We start from the raw sequence: 21,762 nt of genomic DNA, 5'->3' as shown, positions 1-21,762 counted from the left end.
TTGTTTTCATTTTGAGGGACATCCTTATTCATGGAATTGGGCCACTCAAAAACTGTCATGTGTAGTAGTTATGAAAAAAAATAAAGCCCTCAAAATCATCTAAGAAAACACAGCAGGAAATTAATGCAGAGCATTTGCAGCACATAGACCCCCTCTTATCACAAGGGCAAAATTCACGCTGACAGCGAGAATTTAGTGCTAGCAGAAGGACCCGTGCAGCTTGATCACAGCAAACTCCTCCTCTGCCCCAGCAGTGTGAAGGGATGCGCACAGGGGCAGCTGCTTAGAGACCTGAGGCAAAGCTGCTTCTCTCTACTCATGAAGGCAATCTCTGCATCTCAAATCCGTGCACATGCAAGAGCTGGAGCGATGGCTGTTGCACGCAGGAACTTTCCCCTGTATCTCCCAGGGCATCAGGATTTTCTTTGGCTCCTTGGTAGTGAGTTCTCCAGGAAAGAGCTTGGCTTGATTATTAGGTCTTAGTAAGTAATAAATAACATCAGCAGCAAGCAAGCACTGTTCTGCAAGTTTGCTGGGTTCCCACTAATTGCAAAGGACTTTTACATCCTTCGTGTAATTCCATTCATTTTGTTGGCATTGTACAAAGGATGGATTTGGCCTCAAAAATAAAGCAGGTTTCTCTTGCATAATGTATCATACCATTTGGTCTAAATTTTCCTCAAGGTTTATGTGTACTTGGATATTTCTCCCCATATATGCAGCTGGAGATATTTTTAAAATAACAAACAATGAACTGATTCAGCTGTCCAAAGCAGTTGTTCACATTCTGAATTTTGGGGTAAGTTGTTAAGAAAGTGTAAAGCGGGCAAATCTTCAGGAAAGCTAAGGTAAGTTTGTGATCATTGGAAATGTGTGAAGTCAGCTCCAGCCTAGATCACTTTCTCTGCCTCTGCTGTCCTGATGATTTTTGACAAGCTGATTCCATTTCTGGAAAAAAAAAAAAAGAAACAAACAAAAAAACCCAGTTCACCAGAGAAAGATTTCTCTACAGAGTCTGTTGTTTTTCAGAAAAGTGAAAATGTGTGCTAACAATTCTGGACCACTGACAAAAGCAAAATCAACACACACAGCCTTCATTTTACAGCCAAGTTCATATGAATAAATAGAGATGCAGCAAGCTGTTTATAGGGAGACAAGCTTTACTCTACATGCCCTTCCAAGCAGGCATACTTAGGCTGTTGTTGTTTGCCTTACATGGCTGGTTAATGAAACTGTCTAATAGTTCCAGAGCTCAACAGACATTTCCAATCCCTACATCAGCAGCGCTGGCTGTGCTGGCCAAGAGCTGAGAACCAAACACTATTGTGTAAGATTGCTGTTGCAGAGGTCTGGGGGTGCTTGGGAGGACTTTGGTGCTTTGAAGAACCTGTGATTTCAGGGGGAGTTCATACAGGGAAAAGCCCCATCCTCACAAAAGTTAGGCAGAACACACTTCTGTACACTGCCATAGGTGCAGCATGAGCAAATTGTGCTTGGATAGATCCCCTCAAAATGAACGAAGCTGCAGCAAGTGCATCTATCCATGGGCCTTCTCCAAGATCAGGACCTAACTCTGCACTGTGGTGAGTGCATGGTTTTTTCTCCCCACGCCTTAAATACTGCAGAAAGAGAGAACTGTCAAGGGAGACATGAAGATGGAAGGGACATAGATACAGCTTTCAAGAACACTTACCCATATTTTTCTAAGACTTCAGACTGAGGGGGTTTTTTGTCTGTGATTAGGCAGGTAGAGGAATGAATAACCACATGCACAAAAAGGAAAAAAAATAAAACAACAGCACATTTAAGTGCATTTTTTTTCTTGGAGATTTATTTTGTTTTAATAAATCTGACACCAGTCAGGGAGAGAGAAAAGAGTTGCAAGCCCAAAAGGAAAGCAGAGCACTCTGAGGGTGCTTCAGATTCTTGCCCTCCTTAAGATGTTTCATCGGGATGTTTTTGAGCTCTCTCCTTAGACTCAGGAGTTGTTGGATTCCCTCCCCACCCCTCTTTTTTTTGTTGGTTTTTTTTTTGTTTGTTTTTTTTTAAAAAGCGAGCTTACTCGCCCGGTGTGATTTCCAAGCTTTCACAGCTCTAATAAATAAGGAGCACCTGTAAAACAGTAGCTTGACTTAAGTGAAACTGTACAAAGGAAAATATAGAAATACAGTATATACATAGTGCTCATAGTGCACCATCACTACAAGGCTCTGGTTCAACTGACTCTGCTGCCCTGCTCCCAACACCGCTGACGCAGACACTGCTCCTGCAAACTGCTCCTCACTTCCCCGCAGCAGCCTTATAGAAAAGGTGTACTCTGAACACTCAAGAGTGAACAATTGCTTTATTTGAGTTAGTAAACAGTTACACTGAATCACAAGGTGATCTGAAATATTTTTTTTCGATTTTTTTTCTCTCTTTTTGATTTTTGTGGGGTTTTTATGGGTTGCTTTTTTTTTTTTTACTTTTATTTTTTGGCTTTTTTTTTTGCTTTTTTTTTTTATTTGTCAGAATGGGATACTCCACGACTCTCTTACCAATTCAGTGCCAGTATAACATGCTCTAGTGTACTTTTGGACTCTTGGCTACAACTGTACAAGTGCACACAAGTAAATTCTACCCTGTTATCCTCCACCCACTGATTGAGGATCAAATTGCACATTTCTCTTAACCATGACAGGAGAAAGCAAACAGTGAAACAGAATCATGGGGGATCTTTCTCACTTTACCCTTGTTTTCATTGGTTTGTCCATACCATTCTAATTATCATGAAAGGGCTATGCATATGGAGAGATTGTCTCACTGCCTTCCTGGATCACTGAAAACCATCAGGGTTGAAATTTCATCCAAGTCTTTCGTGACGCCCAGCAAATATTCCCCTCAGATTATTTTACACCTTGAGGGAATTTTGGTCTTTAGTTCAACACTCTTGCTCTGTTCCCAAATGGGGCGCTATTTAGGGGAATTTAAAGAGAAAGCTGAGAAGAATAAACATTTACTGAGTTCTCTTGGCATTCAGTCTCTGAAAAACCACAGTATAAACTATTCATGCTGCTTCTTACATCTGTCAAATCAAAAATTAAAAGCCATAAAAGTGTAACACTGAAAATATGGCATTAGAAAGGATAAAGGTGGCCTTTGTAAAAATAACAAGGAAAGCATATTAGCCAATAAAATATTCTAACTCTTCATTTAAAAGTGCATCATGGGTAGGACAGAGATGACTCTGAAGTGTGGCCACTCCAGTATTACCCCTTTCCCCCATCAAAACTTGAATAGGTCCAAAACCATACAATGCAAATCACGATTCTTAGTGTAGCAGCAAAACCACAGCAGTTTTTCAAAGGGAAAAAAAAATTTTAAAAAAAAATCCATATCATTGTCCAGTCTCAAATATCTGAACTTCCAAGTCAGTGAGGGAAAAGTACCTATGTTGGTCCGTGTGGTTTTTGAAACCTGGGTGAAAAATCCCCCCCAGCAAGAAACCAAGAGGAAAAAGCGTTCCAAGAGGAGAAGAAGGGTGGTCGCAGGAATGCTGAGCACACTGTGTAGGTCCATGATGTGCTGTCTTCTGGGTCAAAGGCACCCGTGGGACCGAGGCTTCCTCGGAGGGGCTTCATGACAGGAAGCTGCTTTCTTTGCTTGGACTTTTAGCCAGAGGGGGTGGTGAGCGGACCGGCTGGCGTCATTCGGTGGAGTGACATGGTTTGCTCTGCTCCCTTTCTCCATGCAAGGTACCCTGTCAGCAAGTGCTCCTGCAAAGCAGACAAGCAGAGAGGGTCAGGGCAAGTGGCAGGAGACTCATTGCAGGCAGGTGGGGCACTATCTGAGCTCACATTCCACAAAGCCTCATACCGGACAAGTAGACAGGATGAGGCAGAAGCTTTACAGAGCTGCAACGTACTGCTCTCTTCACAGCACAGACAGGAAACTGGAGTCAGAGAAGGGGAAGCAATTGAATGAGGATCCCACAGCACCTGGGATGGGGATGGGACAGGGGATGTGCCAGGGCTCCCCAGAGGCACACACTGCACGAGCTGGTGTGTGGCTCCACAGGGCTGATTGGTCTCATGAGGAAACTGGGACAGTACCCAGAGACAGCTCCATCGTCATGTAAATACTCATCTCCCACTAAGAGAATTAAATCTGTAGGAACTATTTATGCTGTGTGTGCAAACTGAAGATGCCCCTCTTGGCCTTTCCCCAAATCCATAGTCCTATAAAGCAGAAGTGTATGCTCAGCACAGTAAAACAAGCTGCTATGAGTGAGGTCAGCCTGAAGTATCCCACAGCCTCCTCAGTCTTCCCTTGGGATGATCTGCAACTTGTCTTGTACCACCACCATAACAGCTACAGCACCAGGGAGTCACAACCAGCAGAGCATGATGATTGGCACTGCCTAGCATGACAAACAGAATTAAAATAAAGGCATTTTAGGACCCAAAGAAGAAGTAGGCATTACTCTCACTAAGGTAAACGATTGCCAAGATCTGGTATTTTCAATGTTGAACACATATATTTCCACGGACCACAACAAAACCCTCCAGATCCTGCTAGAGCAGATTACAGAATTAGGGAAAGGATTTAACCTTCTAGTTGTTCCCTTTTTGTATCCTGGTCGTCATTTCCAGGTCCATTTCTCTCCTGTTATTTGACGTGGGGTTCTAACTGCTTCTGTTTTCTTTTCTCATTTTTTTTAGGGCACAGAATGGATTAATTCCATAGGACCAGTTCAGACAAATCCCTTCTGAAGCCCACCAGTGCTTTGATTGGGTGAACAATAATGGAGTAAAGACAGCTTTAATGATTTGAGGTCTTCAGAAAGCTGCAAGATATCTCCCCTAAAATAAGGTGAGCTTAGCCAGTGGTGAAGGCCAGGGTCACGAGAATCTTTGGAATCATGTTCTTGAAAACCCAAATCACCTCATCAATTTAATGCAACTAACGACATGCAGGTGGTTATAAGCTCCTGATGCCTGGGGGCTATAGGGAGATACACCATTGCCTCGTGTGCTTCTGCTTCCCTTGCCAGTTGACCATGTAGGCTACCTGGCAGGGACCGTCCTTTCTCCCTACACAGTGAGCTTTGGACTCTGTCTCCTTGGATGGGATCTGCTGTCCCCTACAGATTTGGATTGAAACTCTGAAGTACTTATCGGCCTTAATTTTGGTGCTGGGGAACATTTTTCTTCTCAGTCTGCTCCACAACCTCCCCTTCACACTGGCTCCTCTGCAATCCCTCTCAACACTGTGCTTGTATCCCATTGCCAAACCTCCACCCTTCTCAAAGCAGAGACTGGAAGGCACATTGAATATGTTGACCAGCATAAACTGCCAGGGCACGGAGACCACTACATCTAGGTTAAGGAGTAACATTTGCACTTACAGCCAATGTGCCTAGCAAGATGAGCCTCTTTGTGTGCACAGAGAACTGTGAACAAGAACTAGACTGAGAACTGGGATGTATCCACCTACTAAGTATTCCCCATAAAGTACACAGCTGCTTTCTGTCACTTCTTTGGCTTGAAATCTTACAAGGGAAGCAGAGAAAATAAAACCCGTAATGTCTGTATGAAGCCTCACTTTGCACTTCAGGTATTTTGCCTGCTCCTCTCTTTCCATACATTGACAGAAATGAATTTCCATCCCTCACTAACCAGTCTCAAATGGCATGGCATAGCACAGACAGGTAAATGATTTGGGAGGGAGAGCATAAAGAAGTTCAGTGGTTCTTGATGCTTTCTGCCTAGAGCAGTCATCTATTTGTGTAAGTTCTGTCTGTTTTCCCCTACTGCGGATAGGCTCAGTGTAACAGAGAGTGCAGAATGGTGAGAAGAACCTTCCCCACTGACTGGGTCATATGGCAGTAATTGCATTTGATGAATGCATCTTTGTAGCGATCAAGTGACAGAATAAAAATCCATATCAGGCATAGCATGCAAAGTTCTATAAAGAAATGAGAATGCACTAGTCATCACTGCTTCAGAGTTTGATGTCATGCACCTCGTGCCAACACTAGTGTGGATGACCAGCACAGTGAAGTCAGCTATTTATATCTCCCCCAAAAAAACCAAATTATTTTTTAGGAGAGCAACATATGCTCTTCACCCCATCTGAACCTGCCTTCAACACACATCAAATATTGCTGACCAGACAGAAAAATTGCATCAGCCACAAAAGAAGAATTTTCATACAGATAAAGCCATGGAGTTGAGCTTATGTGAGTTGTGCTGAGGTGAACATACTGGGTTTTTCTTGCTTTCCGAAACCAAGAAGGGCTGGGCTGATTCTGGGTAGAAAGCCCACACAGAAGTCAGAGGGAGGCTGCAGTTCCAATCCAAGAGGCAGCAGGAAAGATATGACAGAGACAGTAAGAAGGAAGGCTCATTTCTGGCCTACTGTTAGTGCAGGGGGGGAAAGAGAATAATGCAACTGGATGATGACCCAGCTCAAGCAGGTGACTTAAAGGTTCATCTATGAGGGCTCAGATAGTGATGCAGTGCTTCCCTGAAATAGGTGAGAACCGCACTGGTGCCCTCGGAGGCTGAGCAATCAGCAGCTGTGACATAGGCTGCACCCACACAGAGCTTCCTCTTTGCTTGATGCCCTGACAAATGAGGATTTAAATCCTTGCTAGAGCAACATAGAATTAGAGCATGGCAGGTCAGTTTGGCAGCTAAGGCAAAGCCTCCCCACAAGCGTCCCTGCTCCTTTTCTGCAGCTAGCCAGCTCTTTCCAGGTGCTGCTGCAGACCTACAGCCCTTTGTCCTGTGCAGCCCCTGAGACTGTTGCGGTGGGAAGCTTGGCCCTGCTTGGTAGAGCCAAGTGCTAGAAGTGCTCCTCGCTTCACTCCCCCTCCATGCTGAGGAGTTGGGTAGCTCAGCTGCAGGGGAATGTCCTTCTTCTGCTCCCTCACGCCCAAGCACTAATCCCTATGTGTCTGCTCCTAACACTGCCCCAGGTGCCAAGCATGGCAGCATGCTCCTGCTGGCAGTGATGGCCACCAGAAATAGCTGCTTTTACACAGTGTCCTCCCCAGTGATGTCCTGCCCCCTCAGGGTGGCCAAGTCATTGACATGGTTTTGGATACATGCACGCACCCACACCCACACCCAGTTTTTTCCATGGTTGCTTCCCCCTCATTCTACACTCCATTGAATTCTATCTCCAAATTCACATCTTATTGTTCAGGAAAAATTAGAGACTGGGTGGGAGAGGCTGAGGCAACTGTTGATGTGGACTGGCATGGTAGAGTTTCTATAATTTAGCACAGCACTTAATTCACCCAGACAATGAATGCTGACGTGCTAAAAGAGGCCTAGTTCATCTGGGACATGCACGGCTCTAGAGTAGAGGCACTGCAATTATTTTCTCAGGGAAACTGCTCTGAAGATAAACCACAAGAGTGCAGCTAAAGTCAGCATGGGAGCAAGCTCAGCCCTGGAAACACTCTGGAATCATCTGTTACTTGTAATAGTTCTGCAATATATTTTATTTTTTTTTTTTATTTTTTAGCAATTCTTAAAGCAGTTCAAGCTTCTTCATTAAAACCTTCCCCTTTCAATACTCTGTGATTTATCTTTCCATGAGCTGACTGAAGGGATGCCACATTGCAAAAGTCAGGGGAGACCTTTAGCACAAATAGGAAAAGAAGCAGAGTCCTTATGCACCAACTCTTGATTTCAAAGGTGGTGATTTCCTTCTGCTCTGAACTTGTACACTAAGAATCCTCAGCTTTGGGTCAACTATTAAACTCAGGCTCTCCCACCTACTGAAACATGAGATGTAAACTGAGCAGACATTGTGACTTTAAGAAACGCATTGGGGAAGAGCCCTGGGATTTGCTGTCCTTTTATGCCTAGGCAGAAGTAGTAAGGACACCCCCAGCTCTGTGACTGAATTGTTGCAGGGATGCACCATGTCTGCAATTACATACAGTTGCCTTGTAGACAGGGAAGGACCTTGAGAGAGAAAGATGAACTGGAAAGCAAAAGGTCTGTTGTATGCTGACTCCTGCTTTACTGCATCAGTTCCTAGAAAAGCTTTTGGGGAAATTTCACCAGTTTACATCTACATTCCACTCCTTGCTGGTACAGTTAGGACCATCTCTCACTAAACTTATTCAATGCATGTTAAATTGAACCCTGAAACTAGCTGGTGAAGTCAGGAACAGTGATGTATGCCACCATGACCTTGTTATGTAGCAAGGAAATGGTGGAAATACAGTTCCAGGCTCTTCTTCATGCTCCTGCATGGGCCAAAGGAAAATCATCTCTCAAAAAGATGGACTAAAGGAATCTTGACTGTGGAAGAGACTCTGAGAGTCACCAAAGAAATGTGGGGTCCATGCTTCTGGATTTACCAGACAGCCAGTTCACTGAAAAGAAACAAGATAGAAATGGAGCTTTCTCTGCCTCTTTCAAAAACAGTGACCATCATTCAAACCCCAGGTATATAACAGCAGAGTCTGCTCTTGACTGCTTTGTTCCAGCCTCAGGCTCCGTGATAGGGATACAGCATAAGGTAAAGGGAAAAGGAGCCTCTTTCCTCCATTATACATTTCCATAAAGACAAAATAGGAGTACAGTCTAGAGCCTCGGTAAGCATGCAGCTCTTCTTCATAACCAGTGGAAATAGAATTACCTAAATTCAGCAGAGACCAGACATATACTTGAGGAGAATGGCCTGGGTTGCTGTAAATCCTCCCTGTACCAGAAGGCAGCAACACAGCTTCACCATACCACTTGCTTTGCACAGACCCAAGGGGCATTGCACCTCCTCTCCCCTTCAGATTTGGATTCTCCTGGGCAGAACAGCTGCCACCAGGAGCCCATGCCACAGCGTTTTAAATTTTCACTTCCTCATGTTCAGATCACTTCCAAGCTTTTTGGGAAAGCAGATCAACACTGAATCAGTCTGCTTTCACCTTTCCTCTCCTTGCATTACAGGTAGGGCAGTGGTAGAGGTTCAGGAATTTTAACAGGAGAGGACCAGTGTCTTCATTCTCCTTTCCACAGCCTGGGGTGCTCCAGAGCAGGCACTGTGTTCAGTGCTCTGAAACACAACTGGTAAGAGTCTCTATATCCACCAGCTTTGGAGGAAGGCAGAGGAGACCAGACTTGGTAGGCTAAGATGAGCATCTGGGTTGTTATCCAGATTCCAGCATCGGTGTTGCTGTCTGGTTTCCCTGCTGTTGTCATCTTTCCTTCCCTGTCTATACCACATTCTTCTTTTCAAAGTAGCAATCTCCTGAAAGCCTCTCTAAATAGTCTCTTCTTATAATTTTTCACCATATCAAAGAAGTTTCATGTGGTTTAGCCTCTTGTAGAACGATTGCTCAGTGAGTTTATGAAAATCTCCTTCATTTTCAGTGTGAACTAAAGGCAAAACTAATGTCAACCGGATCCTCCTGCCCAGTCTCATGACACCATCTTTCTCCAGGCTTTTACTGACAGGAGGTCTCTGATTTGTATTTTGGGGCACTTTGAGATATGCACATGGGTCATGCAAAGTGGAAAATTCCTCCATGGTTCTGGATTTCTAATCTCTGGATTAGAGTGTACCCTATAGCAGACCACTATAGTGGCCCACAGAGCTTGCCAGGGCCAGTCCTGATCTACACTAGGATAATTGGGTATATCTCCACAAAAACAAGGCAGCCCATCGCCCTCCAGTTAGTGCAGAACAAGTGTGTTTGGCAGCCTGGTAACTAGTTTGTTTTGCCCCACTGATGTGCAGACGTGGTAGAATATATGATTTTCCTCTGAAAAAAAAACAAGCCAAATTTTCAACAAATTTTCCCATTCTAAGCTCGAACAGAGATGAAACTTTGCAAGGATCTTTTAGCAAAAAAACACCCCAAAACAACAACAAAAAACACCTCAAACCAAACCAAAACAAAATAGAACCCCAAAAAACCAAACAAGCAAACAAAAACCCCCAACAACAAACAAAACCAAAACCAAACAAAAACAAAAACAAAAAAAACCCAACCTCAAAACATAAAAGCTGAAACAGAATACAAACCAAATCCAGACAGTTTCTACTCTCCTTTCCTGAAAAGAGGCAACCACTGTGATGTGATAACCCTTCTTTAAGCCTCCGATTTTGTCTGAATCAGAATAGAAACTTCAGCTTGAATTTCAGCAGCCTCCTCTGGGCCCAAACCACTAGGCTTTTGGCTATTCTGAGGTGCTTCTCAATTTTCTTATTCAAGTTGATCTCTCCAGTAAAACCAGTTAAATAGCCAGAAAAAGGCAGATTAACTGTTGGTAGTGGTATGGAGGATGGTGAGGGTGGATGTCTTGCTGAGCCACAGCCCATACCTCCCTCTGAGAGTCCACCCCCTCACCTGGGTTACACTTGGGTCTGGTTTTTTAACCTGAAATGCTATTGTGGGTCACAAAATTATAACAATTGCAACAACAATAGTAACCATACTTTTTTTTTCTTTTTTTTTTTTTCAGAATCAGCATTTGCAAATTTCAGCATCATCTATCAGGAAGCAATCAATATTTTCCCATTTTCCCATTAACAAACCCTCCATCCCTAACCATTCAGGACTGAATGTCTGGCACCATCTCTGTGGCATTTCTCCCTGGTTTTCACAGCCCCCATCCTGGTTCCTTTCAAGTCTAAGGCTCATCCGAAGGCAAGGGGGCATGCTCAGGTGGTCAAAATGTCATGTAGATTATACTGTGAGGAAAGGAAAAGGAAACCCCCAGAACACATAGGGAGCAAGTGAGTGAGACCTGTCATAGACCTCAGTGCAGTGCTGGGCACCTTAGAGAATCCCCCTTATCACCAGCACTGCTTGATACTGAAAGACCTGCATTGGACCCAACCATTGCTTTAGATTTTCTCTGTTTCCCACCTCAAGAAAACTGGAACTATACTGTTTACCACCAAGAAGAACATTTCAGCAATAACTGATAAACTGCTTCAAATAAAACTGAATTGGCATTTTAATTATCTGTGAAATTTAGGGTCCAAATTCAAATTTTCAATGACTTCATCATGTATCTTTTCTCATCATGTTCAAGCTTCTCTCTGTTGGAGAATTCCTGTGGGAAAGGGCTCTTTTTCTCCTCCTTTTGGATACATAACTTACAAGTGGCAGCATAAGTGGTTCATGAAACCTTATAAATATTTGGAGCATAAGCAGACAACACAAAGTTTTACATTTAACCATACGGGCTCCAAATAAATAGCTGAAAAGTGCTCTAACCATAGGTTTCAATATCAGTCGCCTGATGATGGGATGCAGATCTTTCCAGAGAGGTTGGAACTCCATAGTTATTTCACTCAACACTACCCAACCCCTAAACCCCCTATTTTTTAAATTATTTTTTTTAATGTGTCCCTCAATGGAAGTTGATTACATTACACAGCATGAGAGTCCAAAACTGGGACTGAAAGATGGAGCCCAACAGAGAGCATGGGTCTCCTCTCGGTAAATGCAGTCCAGCCTCTTTACCTCTAGAAAATTTGTTATTTAAGGTTGGCTCGAATTTAAGGCAGCAATGTTTCAGAAACACTTGGAAAAGCAAGCCAGCTGCAGGGTGGATATCATTACAAAGTGAGACACATGTTGTACAGGAATACCATTCTTTCCAGAAGCCAAAGCTGTGTCTGGGGAAGTAAAGCCATGCAAAGGAGTCGGAGGCAGGACCTTGATCCAGAATGTTCCGAGGGCCTTCAACTTGCATTAAAGGCACTGAGCACTGAGTGCACCCAGTACTGAACAGGACCAAGCCCAGATATTTAATCAGCTGTAATTTTCATGGTAGAAGCAAACATTAAATAGTTGAGGGTTCTGCAAAATGTTAGAGGTTACTTTGATTCACGGCTCTCACGAGATGATCACACGCTTCCAAACATAACCTCCGGTCTCAGGAGTGCAATGCAACTCATTATCAAAACACTATAAATAAGGTCATGATTAGTAGGTCTCAGCCATGAGGCCTTGACTTATGGGGGCACCCAGGCACATGCTTAACTTGCCTGTTTTACTCTATGGGACCTATAAAAGATTCAGGAGAGGCTCAGCAGGTAATCTGGAAACAAAAATTGCTTCAGAAAGGCTTGCTTGCCATCATCTAATTTCCTTCTGACTTCTTACTCAAAGAATTTCACTTCTGCTTTGCTTCAATCTTCCACCGTTTTTTTTTTTAACAAAAATTTAATTTTATCTTAAAATCTATGGCTCACTGCTTGAGTATGTCCAACTTTTTCACAACCACAGTCCTCAAAAGTGTTTTGTTCCTTTCTCTCCCACTTTCATTGCTCATAATACTGAGAAATACTTTATAAGCTTCCCACAGTTGTTCAGAGCTCACTGCTCTGCACTGAAGTTGGCCATGATGTTTCAGGGTCAAGCTTCACAAAGACTGTGAGGTGCTTAGCTCCTTACCAGATTTCAGTGGCAATCAGACACATCCTGTCCAGCATCTTGGCCTCTGCATGTAAAAGCAATTGTTTTCTAGATGACGTTTTTACAAGAGTGCCTGTCTGTTTTACTATGGTCTTCATTGCTAAGGACTCTGTATTTAATTATGAGTTGTGGTTTTTTCCCCCCTATAAACTTTCCCTGGGCCACTGACTTCAGTAGCTAGATGGCAAAAGAACAGGTTAATGGGGGAGCTAGAGTCTCCCCATATGGCTGTTTCAATATTAACACTTTCGAATACAGCCAAATCTGCCTTGAAACAACTTAAACAAGAAGAGCATTAGACCATATATGTATGAAAGTGCCTGATTAGTCTTTAAAGCCTGGCAAAGTATTACGAGCAACTCATCATTTCAAATGAATGTGGGTTGTACCAGCTTAGGGAATGGTGTGGATTGGATGCTTAGTTCAGTTCAAATAATTTTAATTTCATGAGACAATTAAAACTAATCACAGCAAGTAAGCACCAAAATGATCTCTGAAGTCAGGGGTCTCAGGTCCTGGGAGCTGTCAGGTAGGCTACAGTCTCCAGGAGTTACAGGTTCTGCAGATTTCTGTGGGTCTGTCAATCGAGCTATGATCATTTTTGCTGTCTGAAGTTCTAGACATGTGTTTTCTTTGCAAACAGCCCTAAATGCTCATTACCTTTACAGATCAGACCAGGTGTAGTTATTTTCCAAATTGGGGTCAAGAATCAGATTTCATATTTGAAACACATGCCCTAGGAGGTTTTATAGAAAAGCAGGAGGAGCCCATCAGAAATCAGTCCTTGCTCCTTTGATTCAAAGAGTGTGCAGTGATCTATGGCAGCATACCACGAGCCTGCTATTTACTGCCACTGAGACGGAAGTTAGCACTCCCACACCCCGGCAGCAAGATGTGGGAGCTGAAAGCTACACTGGAAGTATGTCATTTTATACTTCACCATTTTGAGAATCTTTTTTTTCTTTCCTTTTTTTTTTTTTCCCTGGGAAATCCTTTTTCTGATTTAATATATCTGAGAAGGTACATAGGTGGTTTTGAAACATAAGATCACACTGCTAGAGTCAGGCAGCTCCCAAGGGCAAAGCCTCAGTTCCCAGCAAATGTGTTTAACACTTAGTGGTGTTAGCAGTCTCTCCTCTCCCCCTTGGGATAAATGGAAAATTTCTGTAGGCTCATAAGAAGCTAGGTGAAGGAAAACTTCTGAAGCAGAAGAATAGGTGCTAAGTGTATGAGTCCAATTACTCTGTTGATTTAGATTAGTTTAGCATCAGTGGAATCATATTCAGTTAAAATTAGCTAAATCTCTGGCCCATAATAGTGTGTCAATAACGATGACTAGCATAGAAATATGTTTAAATACAGAAAATCTGTTTTCAAGTATATCTTTGAGGTCAAATTCTGTCCTGTTCATAGCAAGCAGGGCAGAGTAAGATTTTGGTAGATGGATGTTACAGTGACAGGGGAGAGAAGAAGTCTCTTAGGGCAGAAAAGGAGGTTAATAGCTATGCCCCTTGCCTCAGGAATCCTGACCAGAGCAGGAAATCTTGTGCTGGACCTTTATGGGCAGAGGAGCTCACAGTGGGATATAGATTACCTCTGCCCTGAACTGGAGTGGTTCTGCATGTTGTATATTTTTACGACTACAATGCATGGACTAGACAGATGAAGGTTTGCTCTGTAACTCAGCAGATGCTGACCCCAGGACATACAGGTTGGCTCTGCAGGTGGCTACTATTTCCATTATTTCTGGAAGAAGTTCTGCTGACACAAGCAGAAAAATTCCTTCCTTTTCTTACCCTTCTGTCCCCAAAGTAGGATTAGCCAACACACATACACATACACAGAAGCTAGTTGTGAGTTTAGCATTTGCCGCTTGATTTTCTAATTCAGTTTATCATAACTATCATGTTAAATACAAGCTGATGTCAGCGTTTTCATTTATTTGCTTTAGGAAACCTCGACATCAAAGCTGGAGGGTTAAAACCGATCCCATCAGGACATAAAGCATGTAGCAGGCAACACTAACACTGCTAATTTTAGAAACTCACGTTGCTCCAACTTGAAAAAATAGCACTCAACAGAATATTCTCCCTAGCTTCATTCCTTTATCATAGTAGGACTTTGGCACCGAGACATCTTTTGCTAGTTCCTCAAATTGCATCAAGCAAGATCAGCTTGACAGTCCATATCCTGATGGAGAGACTAAACTTAAACATCAAGGATTATGTTGTTGATTAGCACTTCTAATAATCAAGTAATTGGTACATTTAATAATCTAGAGTTTGTCGACTTGCCCAAAAAGGTCATGCTTGCTTTGATTCCTTTTTAGAGAGTCCATGTTGCTACTATATGAATTCAATCTGTCTGTCCAGAATTCTAGCATAAAAATATTTGGCTATTTTCCTTCTTGTCATACAATTTGATGGGAAATAAAATTCAGGAAAAGTTGCACATTAGGGCAATATGTTCAGATTTTCCAATTAGGGTAGGCAAGAGAGAAAAAGAGAATTTGCTGGACTTTTTTTCTCCCAGGTTAGTGTGGCCAGTGCAACCAATACAAACCTCCAAGGGTCGAAGTCAACACAATTATTGGTGCAGTTTTTGCCCTCCTTGTATTTTATCAGAATTTCTATGAAGTTGGGAGTCTCTCTTGAGGGATCCTCCCCACATCCGGACAGCCCAAGGAGCAGGGTTTCACCTCCATGCTTCCTGGCAGGAGGGACTAACCCATGGGCACAGCAGAGGTCACGGCTGCAGTGCAAGAGGCTGCACCAATGTTCTCCTCCCCCTGCTTACCCCCTCTGCATAGACACAGACAGGTCTGAGTGCTGTGCAGTTTTAACAGGCAGGGAGAGCGGAAATCTAAGCAGCCCCTTTGCTCCCCCAGACTGGCTATGACCAGCAATAGTGAAAGGAGGGCTCTGCATGAAACCACAGGGTCCTCACCTCAAATCAGTCATCAGAACTGCATAAATCACTTGTGCGTGCTTGAGAGGCTCAAAACCGACCCACGTTTCACTGCGGTACCCACTGGAATGAGATGGTTACCATGCTGTTTATTTCTACAGAGTATTTGGGGTATCTTCTTTCCCTTGAAGCACGTAAGGACCTGATCTCACATCTCTTCTGCTTAGAGGCTGCTTTTTTTCTTTTACTGGAGGAAGGAGGGGACAAACACAGACTAACTAATAGTCATCACCGTGCCATGCTATGCTATTGCACAAACCCCAGAGGTACGGCAGACACTTAGGCTGGGCTTTTTAACTTCATGTGTCTATGGGGACATCTATGTCTATGCCAGTCACCCTAAGTTTTCTTCACAGCAGGGAGAAATAGGCCTTCCTAGGGCACAATTTGTCTGAGCTGTCTTAGTTGCTGACTTCAGGATGAGCTCAGCTGTCTCTTGAAATGCCTGCTTCTCTAGGTTGATTTTAAAGAGAATTTAGACAATTAGCTCAGCTGTGTCTTTGTTCCAGATGTCTGTATTGGGTCAGATTAATCTTGCCTGGCAACCTGAAAACTTTCCTGTAAGTTAACCCTCACACTGAGACAAAGGAATATGTAAAACTCTCAGTGAATGGGAAAATGGTTATTCCTGAGGATAACCACAGTGGCAGTTATTGACATTTAGAGAATACAAAGAGCTGAGGACAGTAACTGAGTGATAAAGCATCCTTCTTGTCTTTCCAATGCAGCTTGTTCAGTTTGCCCACTTTCACTGTCAAATACTATCTGTGAAGTTATGTCGTGTATAATCACATCAACAGGCAAAAATACATAACTCGGTGAAGCCAGAACTCTCTCTGAGATTTTAAGCTCTGACTCTGAAAAACATTAAACTCCTCCTGGGATTGGGACCTCATCAAAATGGCATTGCTGCAGTCTGGATGGTCCAGGCAAGCAGAAATAGATGCTTAGAACCAGCCTGTCTTTGTCTACACCATAAGCACATAAATGTGCGAGTGTCCTAGCACTGGCTTGAAAGAGCTATGAGGAGCTTGAATAAGATGGGAAAGAAAGGGTTAATCATGGCTCTCCTAAAATTAAATAAAAAGGATACAGCCAAATAGTGGCCTTCTCACCAGATCAAATCACTACTCCTAGATAGAAGAGTGCGTACATTTATGAAGAGAATCTTTCAAGCTCCAGAGGTAACACTGAGGTTTGCAATAAAGATCTCACTGCCGAGGGACATTTAGTCCATCCATATCTCAGGATATGGGGGTAGAGGGATCCCCACTAGTAGGACCTAGGAATGTGTAACAATTTAAAATATCCATTTGACTACTGAGTTATTGTATATGTTGGTTATTAGTCCAAGGATGTTAACTATAACTATGTCCTCTGTTCTTACTAACGTATCTTTTAAATGTGTCAGCAAATGCTGACAGCAAAGAATAATGGTTGTGTTCCACCAAAGAAAGAAAATAAATAGTTTATGATCAAGAGAAGCAATGTTTCTGGCACTGCAACCAGCACAGGGGATGCGGTGTTAACAAATAAAAAGAGAGTCCTGACTATACTATATATTTTGATGGTGCAATTAGCCTGCACTGATGAAGCAGGGAGACATTACAATGGCCCAGATTCCACTGCATGCTGCTGCTGTCTATGGCTGTAGGTGCCAAACACCACTGCAGTCACTATTTGTGCTACCAGGGACAGGGATTTACTGGAGGCTGCAGAATATTTCATGGATTGTAATGAAATCTGGCATGTCACCAAGCCACATCCGGCAAGCCATCAGTATTTTACTGCTGAACAGATTTCTTGAAACACCCACTATTTCCCCTTTTCCTGAAAGAAGCTCTCCATGCTTGTGAATCTAAACAATTGCAATTACATTATCTTGTTAAAGAATACCTTCAGGGCAGGTAGCTCAGTGTGCAGCTGCAGGGTGAGCCGCAGGTTGAGCTCTGGACCTCAGGAGCCCTCGCCCCAGGCAAGAGGCCATGAACTGCCGACCCTTTGTGTAACAAAGACATGAGGACCAACCAGGGGCAGGACACTCAGAGACACCACAGGAGCCGATGACCCCCAGACTCTCCCGCCTTTAGACTTGTAAGAGTATAAAGCCCAGGGGTTCTTTTGTTCTGGGTCCCTCCTCAGAAACACCCAGCTTGAGCTGTTATTTTGTTACTTAGAAATTGCACCATGACTAAATTATTTTAAGAATCTGGATGTCTGAGACTCTGTTATGGGAAACATGGGGTCAAGCCAGTAAGGAAACCCGGTCTGTGTGAGTGTGGGGTGTGTAGCTGCAAAGAGACTTCGATCCCAGCTCACGTGCTACAAGGGTGACTGCAAGAGTGACTCCTGGATGGTCGGACAGGGAAGTTTCCTTACCAGTTTCTTGTTCACAACTTTGAAGCATCAGATATATATTAAAATATCTCTGCCTTGCTTTGCAGCCCTACCAGGAACCACACACACATACCAACTGCAGGGCTGGGGGAAACCTCAGCTGCTTTTCTAAGGTAGGAGATTTACACCCAAGGCCTTGGGTACTTTAGATAAGGGAGTAAAGCCCCATGGCAGAGGTTTTCCTGCCATAAGCTACAGCATGCAGGTCCCAAACAGCAGGCAGTCCCTAGGCACCAATATATGAGGAAGGCAAGCACAGGGAGAGGGAGTTGACTGCTGTTCAGAGAGAACAGCGCAGCAGAAAGCCAGGATGCAGTCTGGAGGCAGACCAAAGTAAGATGGCTGGAGATGACCATTTGTTAAATCCATTGGATCTGAGCTAGCGGGAAGCAGCTGCATTGTCCTGCTCTATGCTATGCTGCAGGGCAATTTCAATCATCATCATGAAGGCTCGAGTTGCTGTGTAACTCAGCTGGAATAAGTAAGCAGATTAATGGCCCAGACCTAAACCATATTCTAGGCAGAAAACCACTCACTTTGACATACACAGCACAATAACTTCACAGCCAGCACCATCATGAAATGTTCTGTGAGCAAAAGTGTAATGAGGCTACTGATGGATGGAGGACTGACAAGTACAGATGCAATACAACACAAAGAACAATATTAAAACACAAAAACCAATAGTTTTCTGAAAGTGCTGATAAATTGGAATTTGTATCTTTTTGTTTCATAACAGCCACACCCACACGGGTTTGACCTCATACCTGAAAATACTCAATTCTATTCACACAGAAGGCAGTAGCGATTACACAAACCTTTACTTATTCTGATTTCGAATTCGGAGACACCTCCTTTTCAATGGTGGCTCCAGATCCTCTGGCCCTGTGCTGAGTATTGGCGTTGAGATAATGCATGGTGCAATAGCAGTCTTTTCTGCTGGTTTTGGCACAGGCTGGATAACGCAACCTGTCTTGGGCAGCATCCGCAAAGCATATGCATGGTCCTCATCTGCTGGATTGTTAAGGTTTGGGTCCTGTTTGTCTCCCCCAGCAAGGGGCTCTTCCCCAGTCTTCTTGCCAGCATCTCCCTCGAGGAGGCAGTTTGATACACAGTTGTTCTCCTTAACAGACTCCAGCTCACTCACCACCAGCTCCTCTGGAGGCTGGGGCTTTTTTGGCTCCTGGGGCAGCTCCAGGTTCTTGGAACCCTCTGTGCTCTTTGTGCCATTCACAATGACGTTGCACACCGCTGCACTAGCTTCCAGTCCCGGCGTGCCAGATGCCAAGGAGACGGGACAGCAGTGAGCTCCATCACTGCACGGTAATGTTTTTGAGTCAACCGGGCTGCAGTTGTCCCTGCAGTCACTGCAGTTCCTTTTGTCTGAGCTACCAAAAGCCAAATTTACAACACTATTAGGTTCACGTTCAACTTTCACTTGGGTGTGTAAAGCCCTGTGGATAACATTGTGCAGCCTAGACCGGTGGCCTACTGTTAGGTCTATCACACCGTCCTGTGGACCCTGTAGCACACTGGGGAAACCAAACTTACTGTTCACTGGACTACTGGGTCTGACAGTCAAGTCAACAACTTCATTTTTACTGTGCTCCTGAAGCACTTGAGCTTGATTAAGGGACTGGCCCGAGCAGCTCGGCGATGAGTCAGAGGATTTAGATGATCCTTGCTTTGACTCTCGAGGAGATGAAGAGCTGTTGGTTGGCTTTGCCCCAGGCGTCTCGCTGGAGGTACTCGGAATGAAGCTTTCACCATTGCTGGAGAAGCCATTGGGGGGTTTGGAGTCATTGATGTGAGGGATGGGGATGGGAATGGGGATGGGAACGGGCAAAGGGACAATGACAGGATATGGCACTAGTAGAGTTGGGGGTGGCACCAGCGGGGCAAGGGACGGCAATCCAAAGTTCATCATCTGTGGCATAGGCATAGGACCATTTGGCATCATGCTGACAGGGGGAAAGGGAAGACTGGGCAAAGGAGCTCCAGGAGGAGGAGGCGGCAATAAGCCAGGAGGATTCCCAGGTATGGTAGGTGTTGTGGGAGGATGGATATGAGGGGAAAGCATTGGCCTGTGCATGGGGCTAGAGGTGGGACCCATATTTCTGGGACCACCTGGTGGGGGACCAATTCCAGGAATCATTGGATTTGACAGAGGGCTGTTAGGATTTGAGGCATGGTGAGGTGGCCCACGAATAAATGGTGGACGGATTTGTTGCATAATTTGCTGTTCCATGAATATGGGCAGAGGAACTGGCCCACGGTTCGTCATCACCATCGGAGGACTGCGAGGTGGGACACCAATTGGAGGCACAATGCTAGCAGGTGGCTGGACAGAAACTGGTGGAATATTTGGATTCTCACTGATGGGAATAGGTTTGGGAACTGGTGTGGGGATTTTAGTGACAGAGCAGTTGGCAGTGTCAGACGGAGAGGCAGTGGTAGACGCTGATGGTCCAGGACCTTGAATTTGGCCAGCTGCAGACACTGGGGATGGGGCTTTTCTCCGAGCATCTGCTAGTGGTATATTCCAAGAATCTGGAGTCAGCAGCTGCACTCCAGTGCCTTCTGCTTTATTTTCAACTGGAGGATGTAATGTACTGCACAGTCCAGCTGGAAGATTGGCCTGTGTCTCTTTGTAGAAAATGTCCATTTTGTACTGATTGAGACATTTTGCACTGCAGAACTGAAGCCTTCTTTCCCCGTCCCCAAAATCCAGATACTCTTTTGTGTGTCTTATGTGCTTACACCAGTCACATACCTAAAACACAGTAATAAAATCAAATCAGGTAAGAAAAGCAATCTTCTCTTCATAGCATTATTTTAAAAATAATTTTTCAGTTAAATACATTATTTTTCTAATAGGAAAAAAAGTAACATTTCTGAAAACTGCACTTTTTTTTTTCTCCAACATATTGGTGAAATTGAATGCCACTCCCTTTTCTGGCTCCCATGATCTCAGTTCTACCTTACACAATGCATAATATATCTCACAGAGAAGAATCCTCAGTTGGTATAAACTGTTATAACATGCATATGTATGTATGCAAAATCCATATGAGAATGGCTGTGATTACTTCTCAGTGGTAAACTATGCATGCCTGTGCCATCTGAGATGCCATATTATACAAGGAGTGTGACAACTGGAAAAGGACTCAGAAAATTGCTGGAAATTAATGCAAACCAGTTCTGCTAAAATGCAGGACACAGTAACATATAGCATTCTATTCAGGGTATCAAATAATAACTTGGAAAGAGTGTGATATTTTGAAATGGCATCACAAAGCGAAAAGCATCATTCATTCTTTGCCCTTTGTTCCAAGGAGAAAGTTGGAAAAAGTCAGGGTATTTGTGTAAGGTTCAAAAAGTCCCAATTTGTGATGTTTCAGCAAGCTGGAATTATTTTCTGAGCTGTTTGCCCACTCTTGTGTACAAGTCACTTTGAGTAAAACTTCTTGGCAAGCAAGGACCTGTTTAGCAACTTTTCAAATACTACAGCAAAAAGTTTGCACTGCAGGCTCATTTTTGTTTTGTTTCTCTGCTTTTCATTTAATCCTCTTCTGTGTTACTATTGGTGTGGTGGAGGCATAGCCAATTTTTTTTTTAAATAAGGCTGCAGAACTAATTAAGCTGTGAAAGGTTTTCCCAGTTGTAAGCCACTAGACACTAAAGTTCAAAAAATAGTCATTCTAGGCTTCAGAATCCATTACTTCAGAGAAATTATTGTGATTTCATTAACACATTAATTTTGCAACACCAACAGCTCTCACAGATGGTGAAGACATGATCTACAATTCAAATATGACTCTTGTTTGCACAAATGCCTTTCCTTCATATGGCATTTTAAACAAGAATTAATATGAGTAATCTTGCCATAGCTATAAACAGATAAACAGATGTCAGATTTTGCAGTGCCTCACTTTTTTGACAGAATTTTACACACACAAAACCCC

At 43.6% G+C, this 21,762-nt stretch overlaps 1 protein-coding gene across 3 annotated transcripts in view; it reads right to left on the bottom strand.

The window, feature by feature from the left end:
• Positions 1-2,325: 2,325 nt before the first annotated feature.
• Positions 2,326-21,762, bottom strand: part of SOBP (sine oculis binding protein homolog) — a 116,453-nt gene continuing 97,016 nt past the window's right edge. For all 3 annotated transcript variants that reach the window (XM_017829084.1, XM_017829105.1, XM_017829094.1), the window contains 2 exons: positions 18,616-20,570; positions 2,326-3,755 (listed from right to left, as the gene is read on the bottom strand). In XM_017829084.1, coding sequence (XP_017684573.1) covers positions 18,618-20,570 — 1,953 coding nt within the window. In that variant the 3' untranslated portion in view covers positions 2,326-3,755; positions 18,616-18,617. The remainder of the gene's footprint in view (positions 3,756-18,615; positions 20,571-21,762) is intronic.

This window comes from Lepidothrix coronata, unplaced genomic scaffold (genome assembly GCF_001604755.1).
Source record: "Lepidothrix coronata isolate B3197 unplaced genomic scaffold, Lepidothrix_coronata-1.0 Scaffold5, whole genome shotgun sequence".
Lineage (NCBI taxonomy): Eukaryota > Metazoa > Chordata > Aves > Passeriformes > Pipridae > Lepidothrix > Lepidothrix coronata.
This window is presented reverse-complemented; position numbering and strand designations above follow the sequence as displayed.